Genomic DNA, 24,581 nt, shown 5'->3' on the forward strand with positions numbered 1-24,581 from the left:
ATTCAATTCAATTCAATTCAATTTTATTTGTATAGCGCTTTTAGCAATTTTCATTGCCGCAAAGCAGCTTTACATAGTCAAAAGAATTATTTAGGTTTGTATGAAATGTGAATTTGTATGAATCAAAATGGTCAGTTTGTCCCTGGTGAGCAAGCCGAGGGCGACAGTGGCAAGGAAAAACTCCCTAAGATGGTAATAGGAAGAAACCTTGAGAGGAACCAGACTCAACAGGGAACCCATCCTCATTTGGGTGAAACAGAAAGCAGTAAATGATCTGCATTAATACAGTGTGTAGGGTGGGAGGCAGTTCAGCTATAATAGCTGATGTTAATTGATGTTAATATGGAGTCCAGGTAGTTATTGAAGACCCAGGTAGACTTGTAAGAAGTTCCAGTCATGAACTATCGAACTGTCAAGTCCCCAGAGAAACAGTTGCCAACACCAGTCAAGGCCCATTTTCTAGGTAGAGAGAATCATCCCCAGACACCAGACGCATCCCAGAGAGACACACGGGGCATCCATGTGACGAGATCTTCAGCCAGAAGCGGGGCACCAGGATGGGTCAGACAGGTCCGGAGGGCAGAGGGAGTCTGGATCACTGGCAGCTCGGGAACGACATGTGTAGCTCGACAGAGAGAGAGAGAAAGAGTGAAAGGGGGGGACAGGAGGAGAGAGGAAAAAGAAAGGGGGGGAAAGAGAAGAAGAGGAGAGATGGCAGTTAGGTATGGTCACAGTCACACAATGTATAATGTGAATGTATATTAACTGTAGAGTGCAAGCAGAGACTCCGGCAGAACTAACTATGACAGCATAACTAAAAGGGAGAGCCAGAAGGAAACACAGACATGAGGGCTTCCTGACATGTAAAGCAAACAATCACCTCACCGTCAGCAAACCTGAGTGATCAATGAGAGTGAGGAAGACAGCATCCAAACATACCAGTTCACCATAATACTCTACGTCCATGAGTCCCCCAGATCTGCTCCTTTACCTATGGCAAATCTATTTATAAAAATGCTTGGCTAAATAAATAGGTTTTTAGCCTGGACTTAAACACTGAGACTGTGTCTGAGTCCCGAACACTATTTGGAAGACTATTCCATAACTTTGGGGCTTTGTAAGAAAAAGCTCTGCCCCCAGCTGTATTTTTCATAATACGCGGTACTGACAAGCAGCCTGCATCCTTTGATCGAAGTAGGCGTGGCGGATCGTAAGACACTAGCATTTCGCTCAGGTACTGCGGCGCGAGACCATTTAATGCTTTATATGTCAAGAGTAGTATTTTAAAATCAATGCGAAATTTCACAGGGAGCCAATGGAGTGAAGATAAGATAGGGGTGATGTGCTCATATCTTCTGGTTCTGGTGAGGACTCTCGCTGCTGCATTCTGGACTAGCTGAAGCTTATTTATGCATCTAGCTGAACAACCAGACAGTAAGGCATTACAATAGTCCAACCTAGAGGTGATAAAAGCATGAACTAGTTTTTCTGCGTCGTTTAGCGACAATAAATTTCTTATTCTGGCAATATTTCTGAGGTGAAAGAATGCTATCCTGGTAATATTATCTACATGTGCTTCAAATGAAAGGCTGGAATTAATAATCACACCAAGGTCTTTCACTGTTGCATTTGATGGAACAAAAAGGCCATCTAAAGTTACGGTGTGATCTAAATATGATATGACGGCAAGTTTTTTCTGTTTTTATGTCTGAAAACAAGAAAGCAGGAAAAAACATTTCTAACAATACCTGTGTGTGTTTGTGGAGGTTTTCCTTAGTACAATACATCAAACACAGACACTGGAATGTTTGTAGCTTTAATACAGAATGAAAACCTTTAAAACAGCAGATGACCTGATTGGATTGTGGAACTGATTCTGATCCACACAGAGCAAGTTTATATGAATTAGGAATCAGAATTTTTCTTAATTAATATTTTAAAATTCTTTCCTAAGTTTTTCTTTAAAACTTATTGCAGACGAACACACACTTGGTAAAAAGACACACTAGGCTTCCCTGAGGTCTAAAAACAGAATGAATGTTTTTCTGGAAACTAGAATTCCCGCTTAGTTTCCAGATCGTCCATTCCCCGATACAGACATATCTGGAACATCTGCCTGACCTCTTGCTGTGTGTGTTCCTTTTGCACATGGTTGATGAGGAGCGGTACTCTGGAGAGACATGCTCTAGGATCTACTCATCTGGTCTGCATATGTGTTCTGCACTGCAGAGGCTTTTCAGGCCAGACTAATGGAGCTGCGGAGGAGCCGATGGGTTTATCCAGAGGCTTCGAGCATTTCAGTGAACATCTGGAGCAAAGTCATAAATAACACTCACCAGATTTACAGCTAAATATGAATTACGTGGTTGAAAGAAATCCATCTCTCTGATTAGACCTACAGTCGAGAAATGACTGAACTGACTGGAACATTAATGCAGCCCCCCCACCCCCTCACATCTCACACAAACACACACACACACACACTCTCATTCTCGGAGGCAGTACTACATCTTTCTGTTAGTGTGTGTGTGTGTGTGTGTGTGTGCTGTACCAGCTGCAGTGAGTGTACGAGCTCCTGAAGGCATGCATGGATCCACGTAGAGCTAAAACACCTCAGACTGAAACATCTGCCCTGAGGTAGGTGTGTGTGTGTGTGTGGGTGTGTGTGTGTGTGTGCACCTGCCTGAAATGACAATGATATTCTTGCGTATGATTCACTGACGTCTTTATGAACCGAGTGTGTCCTGCATCTAAGTGATGTGTGTGTGTGTGTGTCTAAAATGACAATGATATTCCCTGTCGTCATCAAAAACCGAGTGTGTCCTGCATCTTAGCAATGTGTGTACGTGTGTGTGTGTGTGTGTGTTTTTCCTGAGCATGCACTCTCGGACAGAACAACATGGCCTCCGTACCCGTTCTGTACGGTTCTCTGTAATCCGGATGGGTATTGATTTGCCAGGATCAATGACGACACACTCACACTGATTAGCTCTCTAGTCATTATTTATTTGTTTGTCCATTTATTTGTCCCCAGGTTCTCAGAACCGACAGAATTTCTGTCCTTTGCCAACCAAAACACGGTGGATGTGAATTATTGATGAGCTCTGAGCGTCATCATGCCGCGTGTCATTCTGTCCCTCCGTCCTTCTCGTCCCAAGCCTTGTTCCTTTTTGACATGGATCTGGTGTATCATCAGTTTCTCCTCCACTGAGCTTCTGCAGCTCTTTGCCATCATATGAACTCTAGCTGGTTTACCTTGAAAAGGCTTTGACCTTATATCCAACCTTTTTTTTTCTTCATAGTTCTCCTTTATAATTTGATCCCTTTATCCTTGATTACTTTCCAAGTCCATTTAACTCTCGGATGATTCTCGTCCAAATATGATTAGAGACTTGTTCCTTTTAAGGAGGTATACTGTACGTAAAGAATAAAACATGTTGTGCTGTTACAAGAAAATAATCAATGACACTTTATCATAAAGAGCTGAAGAACAGCACATTGTGCTTTTTAAAATCTATTTATTTCTACGCTAGCGTTGTTGACAGTAATGAGAACTAGTGAAAATGTTAAAGCTAAACTAATCTGATGATCTTTAATGTTGGTGATCAGTGACGTTATTATTTAGTCTCTCTGTACAGCAGAACTCTCTGTCTAACTTATTAATACAAAGAAATCCCATTCTGTAAGGTTGAGTATCTTACGCCTTGTTTACACTAAGTTGTCCTTCTTTGGTGCTCAGACAAATACACTCCCTGTTCGGTAATCGGAGAGCGAATCACAGATGAGAAATGGAAAAAGTAGATCAAAGGATAAAGATGAAGTTTTGTCTTAAAACCACTCCAGCGTGTTAAAATTCACTTATACCACTTCAGCGCTGTTATTTCAGCCAAAGTGAAAATATGAACTAATCCCAGTCAAAATATTCACTTTATCTTTTCTAATTAATATCTATTGGTGCAGGTGTTTGTTTACATTGAGACAGTACCGCATTAGTAGATTATTTTAAAGTAGATTATTAAATCCCACACATAACTGTTCATAACATCACTTTTACTCCACATTTAGATTCACTGATGGTGCAGATTAAACTTCAGACAGAGATCTAAGGACTGCAGGAGATTCAGTAAATTCTGTCCAGACAGTTTTGTGTGATGATGTGACAAAATATGATTGGACATTTATTTATTTATTCATTTATTTATTTATTCATTTCCGAGAATGAAACATAAAAATATGATCAAAAGAGAGAGTTCTGACCAACATATAGACAACACCCTAGAGGGCTCTGTACTGTCATCTACATTTCTTTTAAATATTTTTCCTCTTATTTTATATTATTATTATTAATATTATTATTATGATTATTATTTGAGGTTGAAGCCCACGTCCATGTCTGTGTGTCTCTCTGTACAGCAGAACTCTCTGTCTAACTTATTAATACAAAGAAATCCCATTCTGTAAGGTTGAGTATCTTACGCCTTGTTTACACTAAGTTGTCCTTCTTTGGTGCTCAGACAAATACACTCCCTGTTCGGTAATCGGAGAGCGAATCACAGATGAGAAATGGAAAAAGTAGATAAAAGGATAAAGATGAAGTTTTGTCTTAAAACCACTCGAGCGTGTTAAAATTCACTTATACCACTTCAGCGCTGTTATTTCAGCCAAAGTGACAATATGAACTAATCCCAGTAAAAATATTCACTTTATCTTTTCTAATTAATATCTATTGGTGCAGGTGTTTGTTTACATTGAGACAGTAGTGCATTAGTAGATTATTATACAGTAGATTATTAAATCCCACACATAACTGTTCATAACATCACTTTTACTCCACATTTAGATTCACTGATGGTGCAGATTAAACTTCAGGCAGAGATCTAAGGACTGCAGGAGGTTCATGACATTCTGTCTGGCGGTTGATTTAAGACGCGCCCACAGTTTGCTGCACGTGCAGTACGCTGTCAAAACCCACAGTTTATAATCTGGCACAAAACTGCTCATAACTTCACTTCTACTTAACATTTAGGGTTTATTATAATTATATTAGAGATAATTGAATGGACGAGTTCCGTCCAATGTACAGACAAAACCTTTCCTTCATTCATATAGATTTGAACGTCAGTGAGTTAGGTACAGTAGCTCCTCTCTGTTAATAAAATAAAATGGTTAATAAACATTTCCTTCAGCATCTGATCATGTACTGTATGTCTGATCGCTCGTCTCGATCACATGATATGGTGTTAATCTTCTGCTCTTTATTCCATCACTCTGCCTTCTCACCTTCTCTACTTGACTTTAGGAGAGGATGGAGTTTGTGTGTGTGAGGTGGAGGGCGAGGTTCTCCCTTCTGCTCCTCTACACCTTTACCTGGGGCTGGACGGGTGAGGAACCGAATCCAACCTCAATATCATCAACAGTAATAACAAGCTCTAGGGTGCTTTTATTTTAAGCAGAATTAATTGATTGGTAAATTTATATTGAACATCATTATTTCTAAAGATGTTCCACAAAAAAAACCAAAAAAAAAAAAACCAGATGAACATTACATGATTTTTAGAGATTAATTGTGGCGCTCATGAAATCATATTTCAGCTTATTTTTGTTTTCTGTTTTTTGGCTTGATTTTTTTTTGTTTCACAAATTCACTCTGTTTAGGAGAAATTTGCAGAAACAAAGAAATTTGTCCCTTTTTATTTCACGAATCCTTCCTAGTGCAGTGTATCAGAAAAAACACACACAACATTCGATCTCCGGTGCATTACATGTGGCTTGTTTAAAGGGATCTTAAGGTTTCTTCCTATTGCCATCTCAGGGAGTTTTTCTTTGCCACTGTCGTATATTAAACACAACTGCTTTCTGAAGTTGATCCTGAACAGAAATTGACTCTGTTAATAACATGAACGCGAGAGTCCATTAAAGATGAACTGTTTATTAATTAAACGATTGACACGCTGTATTGTTAGCCTCTTTCATTACTCTGACAGCTTGGCGAGCTCCTTGCTCCCATCGCGATCCTGTATAATGCATTAATCTACACAATAATACTGTAAGCACACAGAGTACAATAAGGTTAAATGACATGCCAAAACATTTACTACAAATTAAAAGCTTGTTATAAAAAACGTTATTGGAATGAAACAAAAAACCAAACGCATTGGTTTGAGTTCACAACAGTTTTGCTCAGTAGGTTAGTTAGTTAGCTAACTAACTTCTAATCTTTGCTTTGCATTTCTAATCTTTGCTTTGCTTTTATTGCAATAACCGTGCTTTCATAATCGTCGGCTCGTCATTTCTGTTAACTACGCCTGGTGGAATTGTTTTGTTCCAGGCCGTTCAAAAATACGTACAGGACATAAAAAAATCGTTTGATTATCAAAAGTAACAAGTCTCTATTTAAACGTAGGGGGTAAAAGTACAGGCTTTTCATAAAAATGTAGTGAGTAGAAGTAAAAAATATCAGATATGGAAAATAGACAAATAAAAAAATACTTACAATAACAAAGTAGTTTGTTTCGACATGTACTAGCCTAGGAGTTCAACGATAAAAATGAACAGATTTGTCCACTTTCCTCCACACCGCTGAAAGCATTCTGATTCGGTGGAACACCTTAAAGTCATCATGAAAATATTCCAGGATATACATTATTAACTGAATATTGATCTGCATCTTTGTTGTGTGCTGAAAACGTTTGGAAACATCTGGTTTAATTAATGGCTGTTTTTGTCTTTTACTTAACCAACCATGACCAGGAAACATCATAACTGGCAGAGTTTGTTTGTTTGTATATGTTTTGTTACTACACAGGCCATGCGCGTGCTCTTGACCCCACCCCTAAGATTGATGGGCGCCAACACTCCGAGGTCACCGTGCAGGAAAACGTCACTCATCGCTTCAACTGCCAATCAGAAGGCTGGAGTCCTCAAGCCCCGCCCCTGCTCACGTGGTACCTCAACGGCGAGAGACAGAGCGAGGTTTCGGGTAGCCGGGGGCCGGGGCGTCTGGTGATGACGTCGCCAAATGGCAAGGGAACGATGAAGTATAGTGCAGAGCGGAACAGCACGTTCACTCTCAGGCCCAGGAAGTGGGATCGCGAGCTGGTGTGTGCCGCCTCGAACCCGGACGGTAGAGAGAGCTACAACGCCACCGTTGTCCTTAACGTTCAATGTGAGTGATGAGAAACATTAAAGGAGTGTTAGTGACTGTAGACAACACATGAAACCAGCACAGACAGGTTAAGGAAAGCAGTTGAACCTTGAACTTCTCTATGTCAAAGAACCTTTTTCAAAGAAAAAGCTTTAACTTTCTTTACTTTAGAGTAAAGAGTCACATGGTTTAAAAATATCCCCTAAACTCACTCTCTCTCTCTCATTCTCACAGTTCAGCCGGAGATCCTTCGAGTCAACGCCCACTACAGCGAGACCTCTGACCCCGGGATCTCCCTGGTGCTCTTTGCGTTGGTTCGCTCCAACCCCCCCGCCACCATCACATGGGTGGATCAGTCCGGCCAGCTGGTGACCAACACCACCGACTTCCTCATCCTGGACTCGCGGAGCTACCCGTGGCTGGCCAATCACAGCCTGCAGGTCATGCTGAGCAGCCTATCGGGAAACGTCTCTCTTAGCGCCAACAACAGTATCGGCTCCGCCCACACCAACCTGACGCTCACAGGTACGCGATGAAGTTTAGAGTCGGGTTTCATAAATTAGATCCAAAATTAGATTGGAATAAAGCAAAGGCATCATCGAAGAAATGGACTGTATTAGGTTTTTTGTGTTTGCACAGATTAACCATATTTGGTCAGGTGATCACGTAAGACTTTTTGTGCTTATTTCCAACCAGATTTTCTGCAGTCTCGAGTGGAAGTGCCCATGATAGGGATTGTCACAGGCGGTGTTGCGGGTTTCGTCACGCTCCTCATCCTCACTCTGATGGTGCTCTGTCTTCTCCATAAGGACAAAACCAAAATCATCGGTACGTGTTTTATTTCAACTGTTTAGAAATGATGGATCAACTCCATTGTGTGTGTTACATAAGCACTTCCTTTACACGCCCACCATAATTCCTTTCTGTTTCTCCTACAGAGGAACCAATCGCTATTCCCATGACCCAAGAATGGTACGTAAATGCATCAGTGTGGGGAAAAAATGAGCTCTGTTCCGTGTTGTAGTTTTTATTTTATTTTCAAACCATATACATCATACACAAAACTTCTTTCTTTCCAGTAACCAATCAGACAAAGTGCAGGCGAACGGAGTGTATCTTCCACGTGAGAACATGTCGCTGCCCTCCAACGTGCCGCTCAACGACCACAGCGCCCTCTGTAAAGGCAAGAAGCAGATACGAGCAAGAATCAAATACAGCTTAACACATCTGCTTATTAACAACTGGAATGCTAGAAAATGAGCACATCATTTCTGATTCACACATAATTATGAAATTAATTAGCACTGCTAATTATCTTAACAGGAATCCAATTAAACCTGTAAATTAAATCAAATACAAAAGCAAGTAAGAGCAAAAGGTGAATAAAATAAAGACTTATACTGTACATGGGAGACGAACGAGTCACAACACTGGTAAATGAATCTATTAAAAATTCTATCGAATACAAACTTTTGGATCAATTAATTGAATACAGATTTGAGAATGAGCATTAAATAGATTAATATGAACCAAAACGGAATTTAAGTAAAGCTGTCCGTTGACCTGATAAGTCGGATCTGTAGATGAATCCATAACACAGACATTTAATCCATAGTTTTTCACCATGGACCTGTAAATAAATGACCAGTAAATAAATCAATTTGAATCAAACAGGATTTAAATAAATGAATAGATCTGCAAAATCCATGCAATCCTGATTTCGAACGTTTCCGATGTTTCCAGGACGACTTCCGAACTCCAAGCAGAACACTTTAACACGGAAAACTAAAGAGGAGGAGGAGGAAGAGGACCTCTCGTTGGCCTACGCTGCCAGAGGTCAGCGGTCACGGCATCTCAAAGTGTGTGTTTGAAGGCTACTAAAGGATGTGTTTAACGCAAATGATGTTCGCGTCTTTTACAACATGATCACGTCTTTTTACCCTTTCAGGTTTCGCCAGATACCCCATGGTCGGATACATCTACAAAGTAAACAGCACCAGCAGCGAAGAGATTTGGCTTTGATTGTACTGTCTCAAGACACACACACACCCACGTCACACTCACCCCTCCGTGAAGTTGTCCTTGCTGGATTTTAATACTTCACAAAACAAAACAAGAAATTTTCTCTAAAAGCCAATATCATGATTTAAATGATTTAAAAATCAATATAATATAAATTAATTTATCCAGAAATATACAATTTAAAATCGAAATACTGTAATTATATACCTAAGTATATTAAATTATAGTATAATTGTTATAATATATACTGTTATTGAATTATAATTGTTATATGAGATTATTAAAAAATTATTAAATAACTCTCCATATAATTTAAATATAGTTTCTCCTCCAAACTATTGAGGATATATAAATATATATTTTTTGTTCAAACAATTCCAAATAAATAAATTAATACTTTATTCAGGTTTTACAATGGCTGCTGCAAGTGTAGAAAGGTAGAGAATTATTATAATTATGCAAATGAATTAAGTAATAAATTATATAAACCATGTATTTTCTAAAGTTAAGAACTCAATAAACAAACAAAAAATATATATTGATCTAGATGTTGGGTTCTATGTTTATCATATTGTGAACTAATCGTATCACATCATTTCACTTCTCTAAAAAATATGAATGCTAAATCATAGTTTAACTAAAGATCATACCCAGGTATAGGACCTTTATTAGAGCTTCATTTTGAAGAGTCATTACCCAGAATTCTCTGCTGCTATGTGGAATGCTCCATGTCCTTTGTGTAATCAAAGAGAATGTGAAATAAATCTATAATACAATGAAGAAAGTTATATTTGTAATGATAATACTATATCACAGAGGTTACATACTGTATGTATTTGTATATTTTCTGCATGTACATATAAGGAATGTCCTATGTACTGTATATTTACATATTATACAAATTATATGTCGAGAACTATTAATATTAAAGACAAGATGGAGAGATTCTGTTCTTTCCATCCAGCAGGAGGTGCTATGATTCGAGACTCAAGTTGTGTATCTGTTTGTATATATTTTTTTCTTTTATTTTCACACATAACCACGTAATCATAAATTCACTGAATCCTCTATGGACCAAGTGTTTGGATAAGCCAGGTTTCAAGTTCCTGGTGGACATGAAACAAGTCTTAATGGTTCACATAAAAATCACCTGAAATGCATGAACGTTAAGTCACTGAATCCTAATATGCATAAATCAAAAACAATGTCGAACATAAATTATTTAACAATGTATATGAACCAGAAAGGGATAATAAAAAAAAAACAATCTGTAAAAAGGAACCATTGCAACAAAACAGATTTCATAATATAAAAACTTATGATCATGATATTAAAACTTTAACTCTGCATAAGAAGATTTACAGAATATCCAAATAGGAAATTACTGTATATCATAACACATACCTTATTATGAATGAATAAAATGAAAAATAAAATAGAATCAATATAATGAATCAAATAATCAATTAATGAAGTAATAAATCACAAGAAATCAGTGCTTCTTATAAACCAGTGAGGAATGACATTAAATCTATGAAGGTGAGGTGGAACTGAATCGGATAAAATCTTAAAATCTAAAAAACACAGCAACAAACGAATTATTGTTTAAACCGCTCTACGTTATGAAATCCATGTCATGAAAGACTTGATTTCTTCAGAGCTGTAGTTTTCAGAACAGTTCCTCTATTTGTAAAATTGTTTCTTGAGATGTAGCTTATTATTATTTTCTAATAATGAAGAAATAAACTTTTAACTGAACTTTAACGAAGCAAATCTAGTAAACATAAACAATACAATCCTAAAAGTTACAAATTATATCCATATATGTTGAACTTTAAACCATAAAATGGTGCTTAAATCTATTAAATAACATTCGTGTAAAAATGGTGAATTTAAGATTAGCAAAATGAGCTTGTAGGTTGTGAGCTTTAAATTTATTTTAAAAATTACCATTTTAAAAGTAAAAAAAATTAGTTTGGATTTTAAGGACAGTGTGTCTAAAGCATGTTTATTGTAAAACATTTCAAAATTAGTAACTTTAAACTATATACCAAATATAGTGAAATTAATAAATAGAAAGAAAAATCCTTCAAGCAGTCACGCACTATAGGAGAACCAACTTGTTCTTACAGTTATGTTCTTATGTAATATAATTATCTAAAAGTAGTGTAAAAAGGTAGAAGTAGAAAAAACGTAACCAAGTATAAGAAATTTTCCCTCTGAGGTTAATAAATTTAATTGAATCTTGAATAAATTAATCTTAATATGTGAAAAATCCTTTGAAACTCTCAACATAAACTTAAATGTAAAAGTTAAGCTCTTAAGAGATCTTACAGAATGGTGAACACACTTGTAACACAGTTTTAATCCTGTTTTAATAGTATTTTAAGTATAGTATTTTAGTATAGTTTTTTTTAATAGTAATAAAAACAAAACATTTTAATGAAAGGAAAATGAGTGAACCTGAATTATCACACAGCACACTGCAATTTGGACTTTATTTATTTATTTGTTTTGCACAAAGTTTAGGGTTTAAATAATTGGTTCTACCGGCAATTACTTTCTTTTTTTTTTTTTTACTTCTTTTTAAAAAGAAAACAAAAATTAAATGCTAAGATTTTAAGCTAGAAATTACTGTAGTAAAAGCTTTTAAAAACAGGTCAAGGAATCTCATAGTAAGTGAGTCAACTTACTAAACATAAAATGAGCAAGTTATTTTAAAAGAAGAAAATATACCTCAAATTTCTAAGAAATTAACTTAAGAAAAGTCTGATAACCTCATATTAATGCTAGTTAACATTAAAAGGCATTTTTGAATATTTCAACAAACAACAACATAGTAAAGTTCTTTTATGTTAAGTATGTATGTGCAAGTCAGTTGGGTCTGAAAGGGTTTATTGGGAGTTTATTTTGGGAGTGAAAATATTCATTAGGTATAGTCTTCAAGGGTGTTTTGTGTGTGTGTGGGTGCGCGTGAGAGTGTGTGTGTATTTTGTGGGAGACACACAGGTGCCTTTCTGTGGCGTACAGTTGGCGTACAGGAAGTTGTTTGCGGGATCCTTGCTGCTTTGAGTTGAGTGTGTGACATAGAAATGGGTTGTTACAAGCTAACAACTCCCCTTGGTTTCAAAAGCAGTGTTTAACTTTCTAGCATTAAATACATCTAGACTTCATGTTGCAGGACTTTTAAATAAAATGAAACCCAATAGTAAAAAGTGATAAATAATCATAATACAGCCAAATGGCAAATACTTATTATTAAGTATGCAACATTATGTTTTCTAGTGTTTCATGTCAGATACTTTGTTTTAATAAACTGAGATCCATTTTGATTTGAATTATTATAGTTCTAAGAGTTATATTAAACCTCTAAATTAGTTAGAATAGATACAGGACAAATAGAACAGATAAGCTGTTTATTTAATATTTTAACATAACTTTAACATTAAAGAGATGAGATACATAAGACATGAGAAAAACAAATGCACACAACACACACACACACACACACACACATCCTCTGTGCATAGGAAGCACCTAAGTTAGACAGAGAGAAAGACATACAGTGAAGAGTGTGTTTTGAGGTAAGGCCCCTTTTATATTTAAAATCTTTACATTTTGCTCAAAACAAGTTTTAATTTTAATTTGCAATTTATAGTACAATTGTATAAACATTGCATAAATACGTTATGTCTGTAGTTCTCACAGTTATTAATAATAATCGATATTCTTAAAAAAAACTAATTTCAATAATCTGATGATAGTGTTAGGGAAGGTCACACTAGATTGAACTTTACAGATAAAATGTGCTATTTTAAGTATAATTTGTGTAAATCTATAGCATAATTTATAGAGTTAAATTATCTTGTATTTAGAAAGGAATTAGCTATGCAGTTACAAATCAGTTACTTTTAGCAGATTTTAATATTTTAATAGTGTTAGGTTGTGTATAAATCACCTAATCAGATTCAATAAGAGCTATTTGTGATATTCAGTGATAGAAAAAGTACAACTTTAAAGTTAAAATGGCGGAACGTAACAAGGCGAATGACTTCGCTATTTCCTAGATCGTCCTCCATTTTGGATCAAACATACCAACTAACCAACCAACACACAGGCACTCGCAGAACTCTCGCATTATTGCCTCCTGAACTGTTCATGAGAAATATTTTACTTTTTGATTTTTAGCTCTGAAGTCTGAGCAAGATGAAGTGGAAAATTTTGATCTTTCATTTTACCTGCTTGCTGATGCAGAAGTTGGTCTGTAAGTAGGATTGTTGTTTTGCTTAACTTTTAAGTTAAACATAAATAATGTAATATTAGTAAATAATAATAATAATAATAATAATAAACATACAGCACAAGTTAACTGAAATGCTTGAACATGATTGTAACTAAATAACATCTGATTTTTCTCCTTCATGTTTAATGAATTTATGGTTTATATGATGAGTTATATGACGACTTAGTTGATCGGGCAAATATTTTAACAAGTAAACATAATTATTAACTGAGACATAAGTTTCAGTAATTAAATGAATCTTTAATATCATCTTAGATGTAGTGTAAATGTTATATAAATATAAATATAAAAAGGTTGGGAAGTGTACAATTAAATAAAGAAAGGAACAAATTACAAAACTAATGAACTTGAAAGTTTAATATCTTTTAAACCAAATTTACACATGCATTATTTACATTAAATTATCTACTTGTTAATTAAAACTAAAGATGATGTTTGTTAAATACAGTATTTGTGTGGAAGGATGTTAAACCAAACATATTATTCAAGAAATACATTTAAAAGGTATGCATATCACATTGTACCCTGTACTGTGTTAGGAAAAATTGTGACATAAAATATTTCTTACCTTGTTTATTTTTTCACAGCTGGCCAAGACAAAGATGGCGAAATCAGTATGACAAAGATATCTAATCTCTTTGTCTTCAAGTGCACTAATGGCGAATTTAAATATCAAAATGAGACTACATCTCCTGAGCTCAAGTTAATCTACGAAGAGAAAGATTCTAAAGAGTATATGTGTGTGAAAAGTGGAGACCCGCAAACTCCACTTTCAACTATTTTGGTTAAATTCAGAAGTGAGTGCTCTAACCTAATTTACTGAACTTAAGAATGTGCAAGTGATGCTTAAAAAAAAAGATTTTTAGGTTTACAAAGTGCCAAGCTTATTTTTTTAGTTTCTTCAAAGAACAGATGCACATTGAAATGCAAAGAATACAGTATATTGTATTTAGATAAGCTTACTTTATATAACCATCATTGCAAAGGCTTGTGACCAGTGGTGGACAGTAACAATGGAAATGTAATTTATTACTTTACTTTTGTACTCTACATTTTTTCCATTTTGGGGGAATTTTTACTTCTACCTGACTCTAACTCACAACTTAAACACCCATGGCCTTATGTCAAAGATTGTTTATTTTTAATTGTGAAACAGAACAAAGAGTCATCCATTTTGTCACTATTTAGTCATAAAAAAAAAAGTTAACTTAATGTAAGCTTGCACCAAATCTTTTATGTGTTTGTGTTTTAAATTAATCCATCATTACTATGATTATGTTGTGTGCCTCGCCAGCTAGTTAACTAAGTAATTGACAACTTGTGGACAGAAGAACGACACTACACCGCAACCCAATATACTGTAGCAACAGCAATGCAGGCAGCAACACAATCACTTGAAGCGATTACTTGTATCCATTTCCTTAGCTAGCTAGCGTCACCTTGGTGTGTTCAAAACGGATTAATGATCCTATATGGTGAAACGCTAAACATAAAAGGTTAACACTTGGGTAAATAAAATCTGTTTGGACTAGTTTTGCATGTTGATGATTATGTTAATTATGTTAACATTTTAACAGACCTTTGCTCAAATGTAATATAAAAATCTTTCAACAAGAATAAAAAGAATATTATAAAATAAATAATATAAAAATAATTTAACATTAGAGCCTGTAATAAATCGCATTACTTTAATTTTTCATTCTTATGTATATTTGAAGGTGAGTACTTTTTTATACTGAAGTGGAAATGTAAATGGAGGACTTCTAATTTTACTAATGTAATGTTTTACCTTGTCTATTTTTACTTTCACACAAGTACAGGATTTGTGTAGTTTGTCCACCACTGCTCACATCCTGTTTCTTGATGAAATACATGGCATGCACCCAGTCTTACAGAATCTCTCTCTCTCTCTCTCTCTCTCTCTCTCTCTCTCTATATATATATATATATATATATATATATATATATATTTTTTTATTTTTTGTTATAGCTTGTGACAACTGTATCGAGCTGGACGCACCTTCCCTGAGTGCGATCATTGTGGGGAACCTTGTGGCCACCTTTCTCATTGCCTTTGCAGTTTATAGCATTACTAGACAACCCAAAGGCAGAAACTTTACTGGCAACAAAGGTCAGTCAAAACACCTGCTATTGACCGCTCTTCTCAGAGAAATCTTATGTTAATAATAATAATAATAATAATAATAATACATTTTATTTGTAACACACTTTTTATTCATTAAATCCAAAAGTGCTAACATTAGATAAAAAGAGAAATATATAAAAAAGTATAAAACAATAAAATAAAACCACATCAACAATTGTAAACTTCCTTGAATAAAAAAGTTCTTAAACATTTCTACATATCCGAAGACATAAAAAATGTTCCTGTCCTCAGATTAGCTCATGTGAAGTTAGTTCAGATCAACAAGCCAGATATCATTATCATTATCACCAGAAGGTTCTAAAGCTGACTAAAATTTCCTCTCAGAAATCCTGTCAGATTAGCTCCTAGCTAGCCTTAAATAAAGTATAGAGATTTATAAACATTTGTGTATTACAATGCCAAATCCTCCTAAAACTCCTGACAGGTTAGACCAGCTGGTCTAGATGGAGAATTCCCTCGCTCAGAAATCTTGTCAGGTTAGCACCTGTTAGCTAGCTGTCTAGCAGTAGCAATGAAATTTATAAACAAAGGAAAGGGTATATAGAACATCCTCAAAAAAATCCAGCTGTTGTTGGCTCAAAATCTATACAAGATTTTAGACTTTTTTTATGACAATATATTATTCCTTCTGATGAAACAAGTACAGATTCCTTTATTACACTTTCTGTAATGGTTGGCGTGCAGGTTGTAATGTTTCTTGGATGTCATACTGTACAATTGTATCAAAAACGTTACAGGCAGATTAATTATTAATTTTTGGTTTTGCTCTGGTTTTGTTTTCTAGCATCAGATAAAGTAAATCTACTCCCCAATGGTGAAGGAGACACTTATCAGGTATGGAACAATGTTTTTGTGATAATAGAAACATTACAGATCATTATATTTCCCATATCCAAACGCTAGCTTATTACAGTTTATGCTAACATAGCCATGGCAAATGTGAATGACTACTTTGTCAATGTCTCGTTACTGTAGTCTAATTAGTAATCAATAGTTAGATCAAATCTTCCTTTATGATCAGATTCACATATGATTATGCCTGACGAAGGACAAGAAGATGCTAAACACCTCTTTATGAAAAAAATAGAAGAAGATAAAGAAAACTGTATTCATTTCCATTACATTAATTTGGCGGACATCATTATCCAGATAAACTTATATTTTTATATAGTTATACATTTGAATAGGTGAGGGTTAAGGGCTTTGCTCAAGAGCCCAACAGTGGTAACTTGGTCATGCTGGGGTTTGAACTTGTCACCTTCCAACACTTTAAACTCTAAGCTACTTCTGCCCCAGTCTTAATTCCTTCACATTTATAACTTATAACTTTTCAATGTCCCTATAAACACTCTAGTTAAGCATTTGCATGTGGAACAGACTCAAACTTTCTTCCTCTTTTTTTTTTCTCCAGCCACTGACGCCAGGTCAGAATTCCGAGTACAGCAGGCTGGATGGTGTCCGAAAGAAATGATCTTCATCATAAATTTCATAGGGTGCCAACTTTAAATTCAAGTTTGTTTCAACCGGAAAAGGGAACTCCAATGTTTGTTTGTACTAAAAAACCTCTTATATGTATGCAAACTATTTTTACACATTAATATAATAGTTAATCAGTAGCTCAGATAAAAAAAATGTTAACCTGGTTAATAACCCACAGTATTTAGTTTATGTTTAAAATTTATTAAGGTGCATAATGCTATAAAATGAAGCTACTCTTTAATTCAGTTGCATGTCCAGTTTAACTACTATAAGTTACTTTAATTTAACTAAGAGTTAAGTCCTTTTAAATTCCTGAAAATCATTTGTATATGGACATTATGGAGAAATTTGGGTAAGCTTTGTAAAACTAGCATAGCGAGGTCAGGCGTCTGACTGCAGTTCAGTGTGTTGGACAGTTTGACGGATCAAAGAAAAACGTGCACATACCATAAATTGGTATGAAATTTCCTGTGCTATTTCCTTATTGGTTATTCACTTGATAAAGGCCACTTTTCAAACAGACATCTTGTTTAGCTCGCTACTTTACTGATTTTCCTTTTAGAGACTATTAGATATTATACTAGTTCTAAAAATCTTTTAAATTAGCCTAAATTATGTTATCAGTCAATACAATTACATAATAAACAATGGGCTTGAGAGTGACTGAAGTACCCTGAGGTTGATTTTTTTTAAATAACAAATCATGAAATTTCTCATGTTCCACAGCAATTCGCTAACAATTACAATTGTGCATTAAAGTTAACAGTAATAAAAAAGGCCAGAACATATAACATTATCTAAAAACAAAGTTACAGCTTTAAGTGCTGACACTGGACATGTCTTTGTGCATGTCTTCCCGTGCTTGGTGGGTTTGTCCGGGTACTCGGTCTTAAGACATGCAGAGTAGGCTAACTGGTATTCACAAATTTCCTGTAGTGTGTAAGTGTGTGTGTGTGTGTATGTGTGAGTTTGTGTGCTTGTATAACCTTTCTAGTGCCCTGAAGGCTCTAGGCTTCCCACGACCCTGAACAGAATAAGCGCTACAGATGATTGAGTGAGTGAGTGACCACAGTCACAAATGGGTTCTATTGAAAACTAATCAACATCAAACTAAACAGAATTCAGGATTCTGCAAAAGACTGCGTTTTACAGCTAGCAAAATCAAAAACTGAGCAGATTTCTACTAAAACTAGATTAACAAGACTAGACTAATATACTGGAATTTTTACGTGTGGATAAAAATTCTGCAATAATTGTCCTCAAATTCAAACTAAATATTCATTAGTTCATGTAGACCAACATTCTTGAGAATGTTTAGGTGTTAAACAAAATGAAGTCTTGGACAGTTTATTAAAAGGCTGTGTAGTTTAAAACAATTCAAGTACGTTTAGCAAAAATCTGAGTTGATGTAAAAAAGTGCAAGAACAGTCAAAGTATAATTTGAAAAATGTGTCTAGGTAAAGAATCACTAAAGTATTAAGAAATGGCAATGGCAGGATGAATTCTCATTTAAGTAGACTTAGCAAGGCAAAGATCGTTAGGTAAAGAACGGTAGAAGCTGCCTTGGAGAAAAGCTGTGCCTAGGATGAATTATCTGAGTAGACTTGGTGAAACTGTTTGGTATTTTCCCACAAGTTTTTTTTCTTTCTTTCTGTATGGAGTGCTAGCATTGAATTAGCATTGCACATAAAATGTTTTAGGCTGTTACACCAACTGCATTTTGCTTATTAACTCTAAATTCCAGACTTTTTATATTCATGCTGTGGATTTTATTCCCCTGACATGCTAAAATGACAAGTTTACTTACAAGTATTATTCACAATCTGGTGATTTAGTGAGCTAGTTTATTTTAGTTTAGTCAATTTAATTTGAGAATCTATTATATTATTTTTTATAGTAATATTTTCAACATATTTCCAGATTTTTAACTGTGTTTTATAGTGTTTCTATAATTGCTTTTATTAATCAAAATGTGTTGGATGTTGAATAAGACGGTAAATGTGTGAGTGTTAGGTTTTGTAATATAAAACAGCAACCTGCGATTTTAATAGGTTCAGTAACAATTAATGTAGATATAAAAACGCTGAATGCCTGTTTGCCTTTCTGATGCATGTAAATCGAATAAAGTTTTTAATAGAACATGTTGACTCAGCTCTTTTTAATGTTTCATGTTTTAGATTTATTACTTTATTGACAGCAAGTAGAAAATCCTAGAAAACAGTATTTAAAAAAAAATGACCTTAAAATATTTACATATTTATCTCTAGGCTGATAAAAATACTACAAACGCGTTGTTGTTTTCTAGCGACCATGCTAATCTTTAGCACTTAATGTGCTGCGGTTTTCCTTTAAGAACCAAAAGCGCACACACAACTTGAGCTACCGTGAAGTTTCAGCGCTCAACACAGTGACAATCCATGTGTATATATAAAACATCAAACACCCTGTGCGTGTGTGTGTGTGTGTGTAAGACCCACACTCAACCTGACACCTACATACCCGCCACACACCATCGTTTTTCTTCTTCCTTTTTCTTCCATCTCGTTATCTATGGTGCACCACACATGGTGATTCTGATCATTAAAACAAACTGTACACATTTAGTAAGTTTGGAGATAAGTATCAGTGGTAATAAAAATGCAGCACCTCATTCTGGAAACATGGTTAATTAGATGAAAATAGCACAGGCTGAAATACAGGCTTTAGTTGAAACGAAGCTGTGCAACAGAGAAAAAAAAAATTACATACGAAGCATCTTGTAAAGTGATATAGCGTTACGTAACAACAATGTTGTCTTGATATGTTTGAACTGTATAGTTAAATTCACTGTTACACTCCGCCTCATTGGATTTCATTCACGCAACAGAAGCTTCTGTACTGTAAGTTAGGTTTGCAGATTAGCATGAACAAAGTAGCGTAGCTACTTTTTCTGCATGTTTTTAACTGTTACACCACCTTCCTCATAGTGTTATGCATACTTTTTCTTTTTGTAGTTTGTGTTTTAGGTCTAATGCTTCGGTGGAGCAAATCTTACATTCATGATGTATCTTTTAAGAACGTTAAAGGGGGTCTCTTGAGAGTCGACTCTTTAATGTGGCTCTCTTAAACAAACGCCAGGATAAAAAACAAAAACAAAACAGCACTTTGTAGGCTGTCTATGATTCTGCAGACGACTGAAGATCATTAACTGAATCTTAAAAAATAAATTCTATAAAAAGTATAATTAGGTTGTTAATTACAAGGTGGAGTAAAATTGTGATAAACCGGCAAAGATGAACAACTTTTACCCAGAATTAGCTGGCTGTTATTGGTGAGCTGAGTTAATCAAAATGACTCACTGAAAAGTGCTTAATGGATCACTAATGAACATCCAGACAATTACAAAAAAATAAAACAACTTGTTGTGCTTTTAACTTAAGCAGCAGTTATTTAGCAACTGATTCTATAACCACATGTGGTTGATCAAGACATTTATGAGAGGCGTTCAAGTCAAACTTTGATTGCACAGAATAACATTTCTCAAAGTAAATACTCCCTTTATTTCTCTATATAATCTCCTGCTTCACTAATGCACTAGTGTTTTACTAGAGCTTGGACACCATTAACATAGAACGTTTTTCTCAGCACGCTAAAGCCGTGATCAGACTGCCTTCCTGCTTCATGGTTGAAACCCTGGCCTCCCAGGAACTCCTTTTATGGCCTGAACATGTAGGTGGCAAAAACTCTCAGCCAAGCTCCTGTAATGGGCAAATGGTGTTGGTGAACGATTGTGTGTACAGTTCCCACAGACAGATGCGTCTCTTCCGCTAGGTGGCAACGTTAATTTTAAGGATCACTGCATTCCACTTGCTAATGGAAACGAGCAGGCTCTGATGATCATATACGGACATATGGCCTTAAAAAGCCTCATCATAATGTCCTTGAAAGTCCTCACTAAATGCTAATTGCTTTTATACCTCTATAAACTCTTTTTTTCAAATTTAAGTCAAATTAAATTTTTTTTTGTCAAATACACAATCATATACAGTATTGATATTCTTCTTATCAGTAAGAAATGAATTATGGCTTAAAATAAGAAATAAAATATAGAAAGCCTTTAGCTATAGAAGATGATAACAAACTATAAAATGTTTTTTTTAAACTTTAGTTGTAGATTTACACTAATACAGTGAGATCCTTTACGATCTTCCTGGCCTTGATCCAACACCACTTGCAGTAGATCGAGTGCAGGTCAGGCAGCTCGGTGTGGATGATGCACTCAGCTGATCGCGCTATGGTGCAGTAAAAGGGCAGGGCAGTCTAAAGTCTCTCAAGCTGCAAGGCCTATGTTTAACAATATTACAAGAACAAATATGTAATATCTTCACTGTTGACATTTAAAGTTTAGGCTGAAACTTTGCTCTTCTGTCCATTTTTATTAATATCACAAATACAATGGGGTCTGGTTAGATTAAGGTTGAGTTGTGGCTGTGTTTAAGGGGACAGGTTTGTAGAAATTCATCATGTTTATTCCACTGTGGCATGTGGGCCATCACCGGGCCATCGCTCATGTGCCATCTGGGTCAGAGCTATAAAATCTCCTAAAACATTACAAGCCATTAAATTAATAAAGGGGTAACTGTTATAACAGCCAAAGATGATTTAGACTTACTGTATACTTTGTGTGTCTTAGAAATTACTGATAAATGACAGTCCGAACTAAAGAGGTAGGGTCGACTGAATAACAAAAGAGACTCCATTAATGTAATTGTATATCCATTTAAACCTTGTAAGAGCATTTTCATATGCACAATGTGATGAGAAATCATAGGATTGGAACTAAACAGCTGCGTGTACATGAGAAAACCACTTGTTATTGAGACTCATCTTTATTTTGCTACGGAACAAGAAGATTGGACTTTGGAGCGATGGAAAAAGGTTATGAGTACAGAGCGATGGGCGTGTCAGGGTGAGAAGGGAAGCTCATGAAGCGATGCTCCCATCATGCATAGTGTCCACTGTACAAGCCTCTGGAGACAGTGTTATGATCTGGGGTTGATCAGTTACTCAGGTCTAGACACAGCAACGTTATGGGGCAATAAAATGAAGTCAGCTGACCACCTGAATGTACTGAGTCACCAGGTTATCACATCTATGGAGTTTTTCTTTTCTCAAGAAGTACTCAAGTTGTAAAAGAGTGGTTTTGCGGGCTAAGGGTGATCAATGAAATTTTGCAGCGTACAACTTATTTCTGGCTAAGCAGTGTATTTTGAGAACATTCCCACTGAATTCCTTATGAAGTAGGCATCTCATTCTATCTTGTAACTAACATATATTAACTCGCATTCAAGTTTGCATTCAAATGTGTTATAGGTATAAAGAAATTAAATCCTTGTGTTATAAATATAGACCATCAAATATATACTGTATTATGAAATGCCACATTTTTGACACAGATAAAGCAGTGGAAAAACTAATTCATGGAAACTGCAGCATGGCAGAGTTGATTAGAAATGATTCAGGGGGAAAATAAAGTCTCGGTACAGTGCGACTGCGTCAGTTACTGTGCGCTACATTTAGATATGTAAGAACGATTAAAGTCAAGGAAATCATACACACACACACACACACTGAAAGCAGTACATGTCTACATGTCAGCTTATTTACAGCAGTCTAATAAAAGAAACCTCTGTGGTTTTTTTTCATTTCCTTTGTTTCTGTATCACTTACGAAACAAAGCTCATTTTAGGAAACAACATTTCTGTAGGCAAATCACACAAAATACTGCGTTTGTGCGATGACTGATTTACCAGAAACAGTTTAAAGCTATAGAACTGTAATTTAACTAATCTGACACTCCTCCCATCACCGTTTTATAGGGTGTTTACTAGAGATGGGGAAAAAACGATTCGGTTATGAATCACGATTCTTTTGTGTGAAGATTATTATAACGCCACACTGACTCCAAAATTTATTTAAAAAATATATATTCTTACCGTTTATAGTAGTCATTTGTCCATAGATTGGTATAATCAGAATTGTCTGGTTTTCAGTTTGACTGGCCGTGACCGGTGATCAGCTGATCAGCCTCAGATATAAACGATTCTGTACCGAGCGCAGAAGCTTCTGAGCGGTGCAACAGAAACACATTTTTATGGTGCTACATTATTAAACAAATCTCAAAACTCCAAAAAAATCTTTAAACTCCAAACTCCACAAGAGCTAATTAGTCAAATTTTAATGGCTTTGACCATAGTATGAAATAAAAATTAATCTTAAATATTTTTTTGTTTATTGTTTACATGATTATGGCAATTTTACCTACTGACTGGAAGTGTTGGCATTAAGTATTGTTATTTAAATGATTACATTAATCACATTGCACATGAATAATTAAAAATAAATTTAAGTTAATTTTAGTAATAAGTACATTGTAGTGATCTTTGTGAGATATAACCAGCCACACTAGTTTTAGCTCGTTTCGTATTACAGTATATTAGCTTTACCAGATGCAACAGAAGTTAGTATAAGAGCTTCAGGTTCTCTGAGCACGAAGCTTTAACTTTGGCACAGAAATCTTCTTAATCCTTTTATTTTCCCTTCAATCAAGTTAAACTTGTCGAATCTGACTGAATAAACATGACCGCATTGTCGCCCAAGCTTTTAATAGCTTTTATTTAAACTGTAATGCTTACTTAGACTCTTTTTGAGTAGACTCCCGTACCAGCTCACACTCAACAGAATTGTACGTTATCTGAAAAGCTTGCGCTCCTGATAGAATGTAAGTTTTTTTACAGTAATGTTACAATACGTTTACTGGCGATAATCTTTTTTTTATACTCGCCACAACAAAATCTAAAACTTTAACATAAAAACTGTATTAATGAAGCTTTAATGTTTAAATAATTTGTGCAGTGTGGTCTGCGGTAGCGTTAGCTGTAATTCAGCACAGGCTTAGCGGGAAATGAGCGAGTGTGTGAAGTCATAAGTTGCATCACATCTAAACATACAGTATTAGCATCGTGATAAAGATTTTTTATTCTTTGAAGCGCATTACCTCAATGGAAACTTTGATTTCCTTTCTAAAATTATAAACGTGTAGCTAATAGTCAAGTTGCTCTGGATAAGAGCGTCTTCCTACCTAAATGTAAATGTAATATGGCGTTCTTGATGTTAAACATCATCAGTGAACATCGCCACATGTTCGAGTGTTTGTCATGAGAAAAGTATAAATCTGATATTAAAATAAATCTGAATTGATACTCTAAATAAAGAAAATGAAATACAAAATAAGTGTGTGTGTGTGTGTGTGTGTGTGTGTGTGAGGGCACATGGGCATCAGTCTAATTGTGTGCGCCTTTCATGTGCATGTTAGGTGTTTATATGTGAATGTGTGTCAAGAGCTGAAACGTTTGCAGAGGTTTGACTTGTTTGGTTCTGAAAGGAAACCGCAAGCACATTCGCTTCACCCGATTAGCAGGTACCTC

The 24,581-nt window shown here is 35.4% G+C and overlaps 2 protein-coding genes across 4 annotated transcripts; both read left to right on the forward strand.

The window, feature by feature from the left end:
• Window positions 1–2,552: 2,552 nt before the first annotated feature.
• LOC128533384 (transmembrane protein 25) lies at window positions 2,553–9,467 on the forward strand. Of its 2 annotated transcripts, XM_053507634.1 has the most exons (9): window positions 2,553–2,637; window positions 5,300–5,381; window positions 6,806–7,165; window positions 7,379–7,669; window positions 7,841–7,972; window positions 8,083–8,116; window positions 8,224–8,327; window positions 8,888–8,980; window positions 9,093–9,466. In XM_053507634.1, the coding sequence occupies exons 2-9, from the start codon at window positions 5,306–5,308 to the stop codon at window positions 9,164–9,166; spliced, it is 1,164 nt and encodes a 387-aa protein (XP_053363609.1). In that variant the 5' UTR covers window positions 2,553–2,637; window positions 5,300–5,305; the 3' UTR covers window positions 9,167–9,466. The 2 variants fall into 2 exon arrangements, with proteins under 2 accessions (XP_053363609.1, XP_053363610.1); XM_053507635.1 differs by lacking the exon at window positions 2,553–2,637 and having other exon boundaries at window positions 9,093–9,467.
• A 3,171-nt stretch (window positions 9,468–12,638) lies between these two features.
• Window positions 12,639–17,546, forward strand: LOC128533322 (T-cell surface glycoprotein CD3 delta chain-like). Of its 2 annotated transcripts, XM_053507564.1 has the most exons (6): window positions 12,639–12,750; window positions 13,355–13,430; window positions 14,057–14,266; window positions 15,460–15,600; window positions 16,421–16,470; window positions 17,048–17,546. In XM_053507564.1, the coding sequence occupies exons 2-6, from the start codon at window positions 13,373–13,375 to the stop codon at window positions 17,105–17,107; spliced, it is 519 nt and encodes a 172-aa protein (XP_053363539.1). In that variant the 5' UTR covers window positions 12,639–12,750; window positions 13,355–13,372; the 3' UTR covers window positions 17,108–17,546. The 2 variants fall into 2 exon arrangements, with proteins under 2 accessions (XP_053363539.1, XP_053363540.1); XM_053507565.1 differs by lacking the exon at window positions 12,639–12,750 and having other exon boundaries at window positions 13,294–13,430.
• The last annotated feature ends 7,035 nt before the right edge of the window (window positions 17,547–24,581 follow it).

Source organism: Clarias gariepinus, chromosome 11 (genome assembly GCF_024256425.1).
Source record: "Clarias gariepinus isolate MV-2021 ecotype Netherlands chromosome 11, CGAR_prim_01v2, whole genome shotgun sequence".
NCBI lineage: Eukaryota > Metazoa > Chordata > Actinopteri > Siluriformes > Clariidae > Clarias > Clarias gariepinus.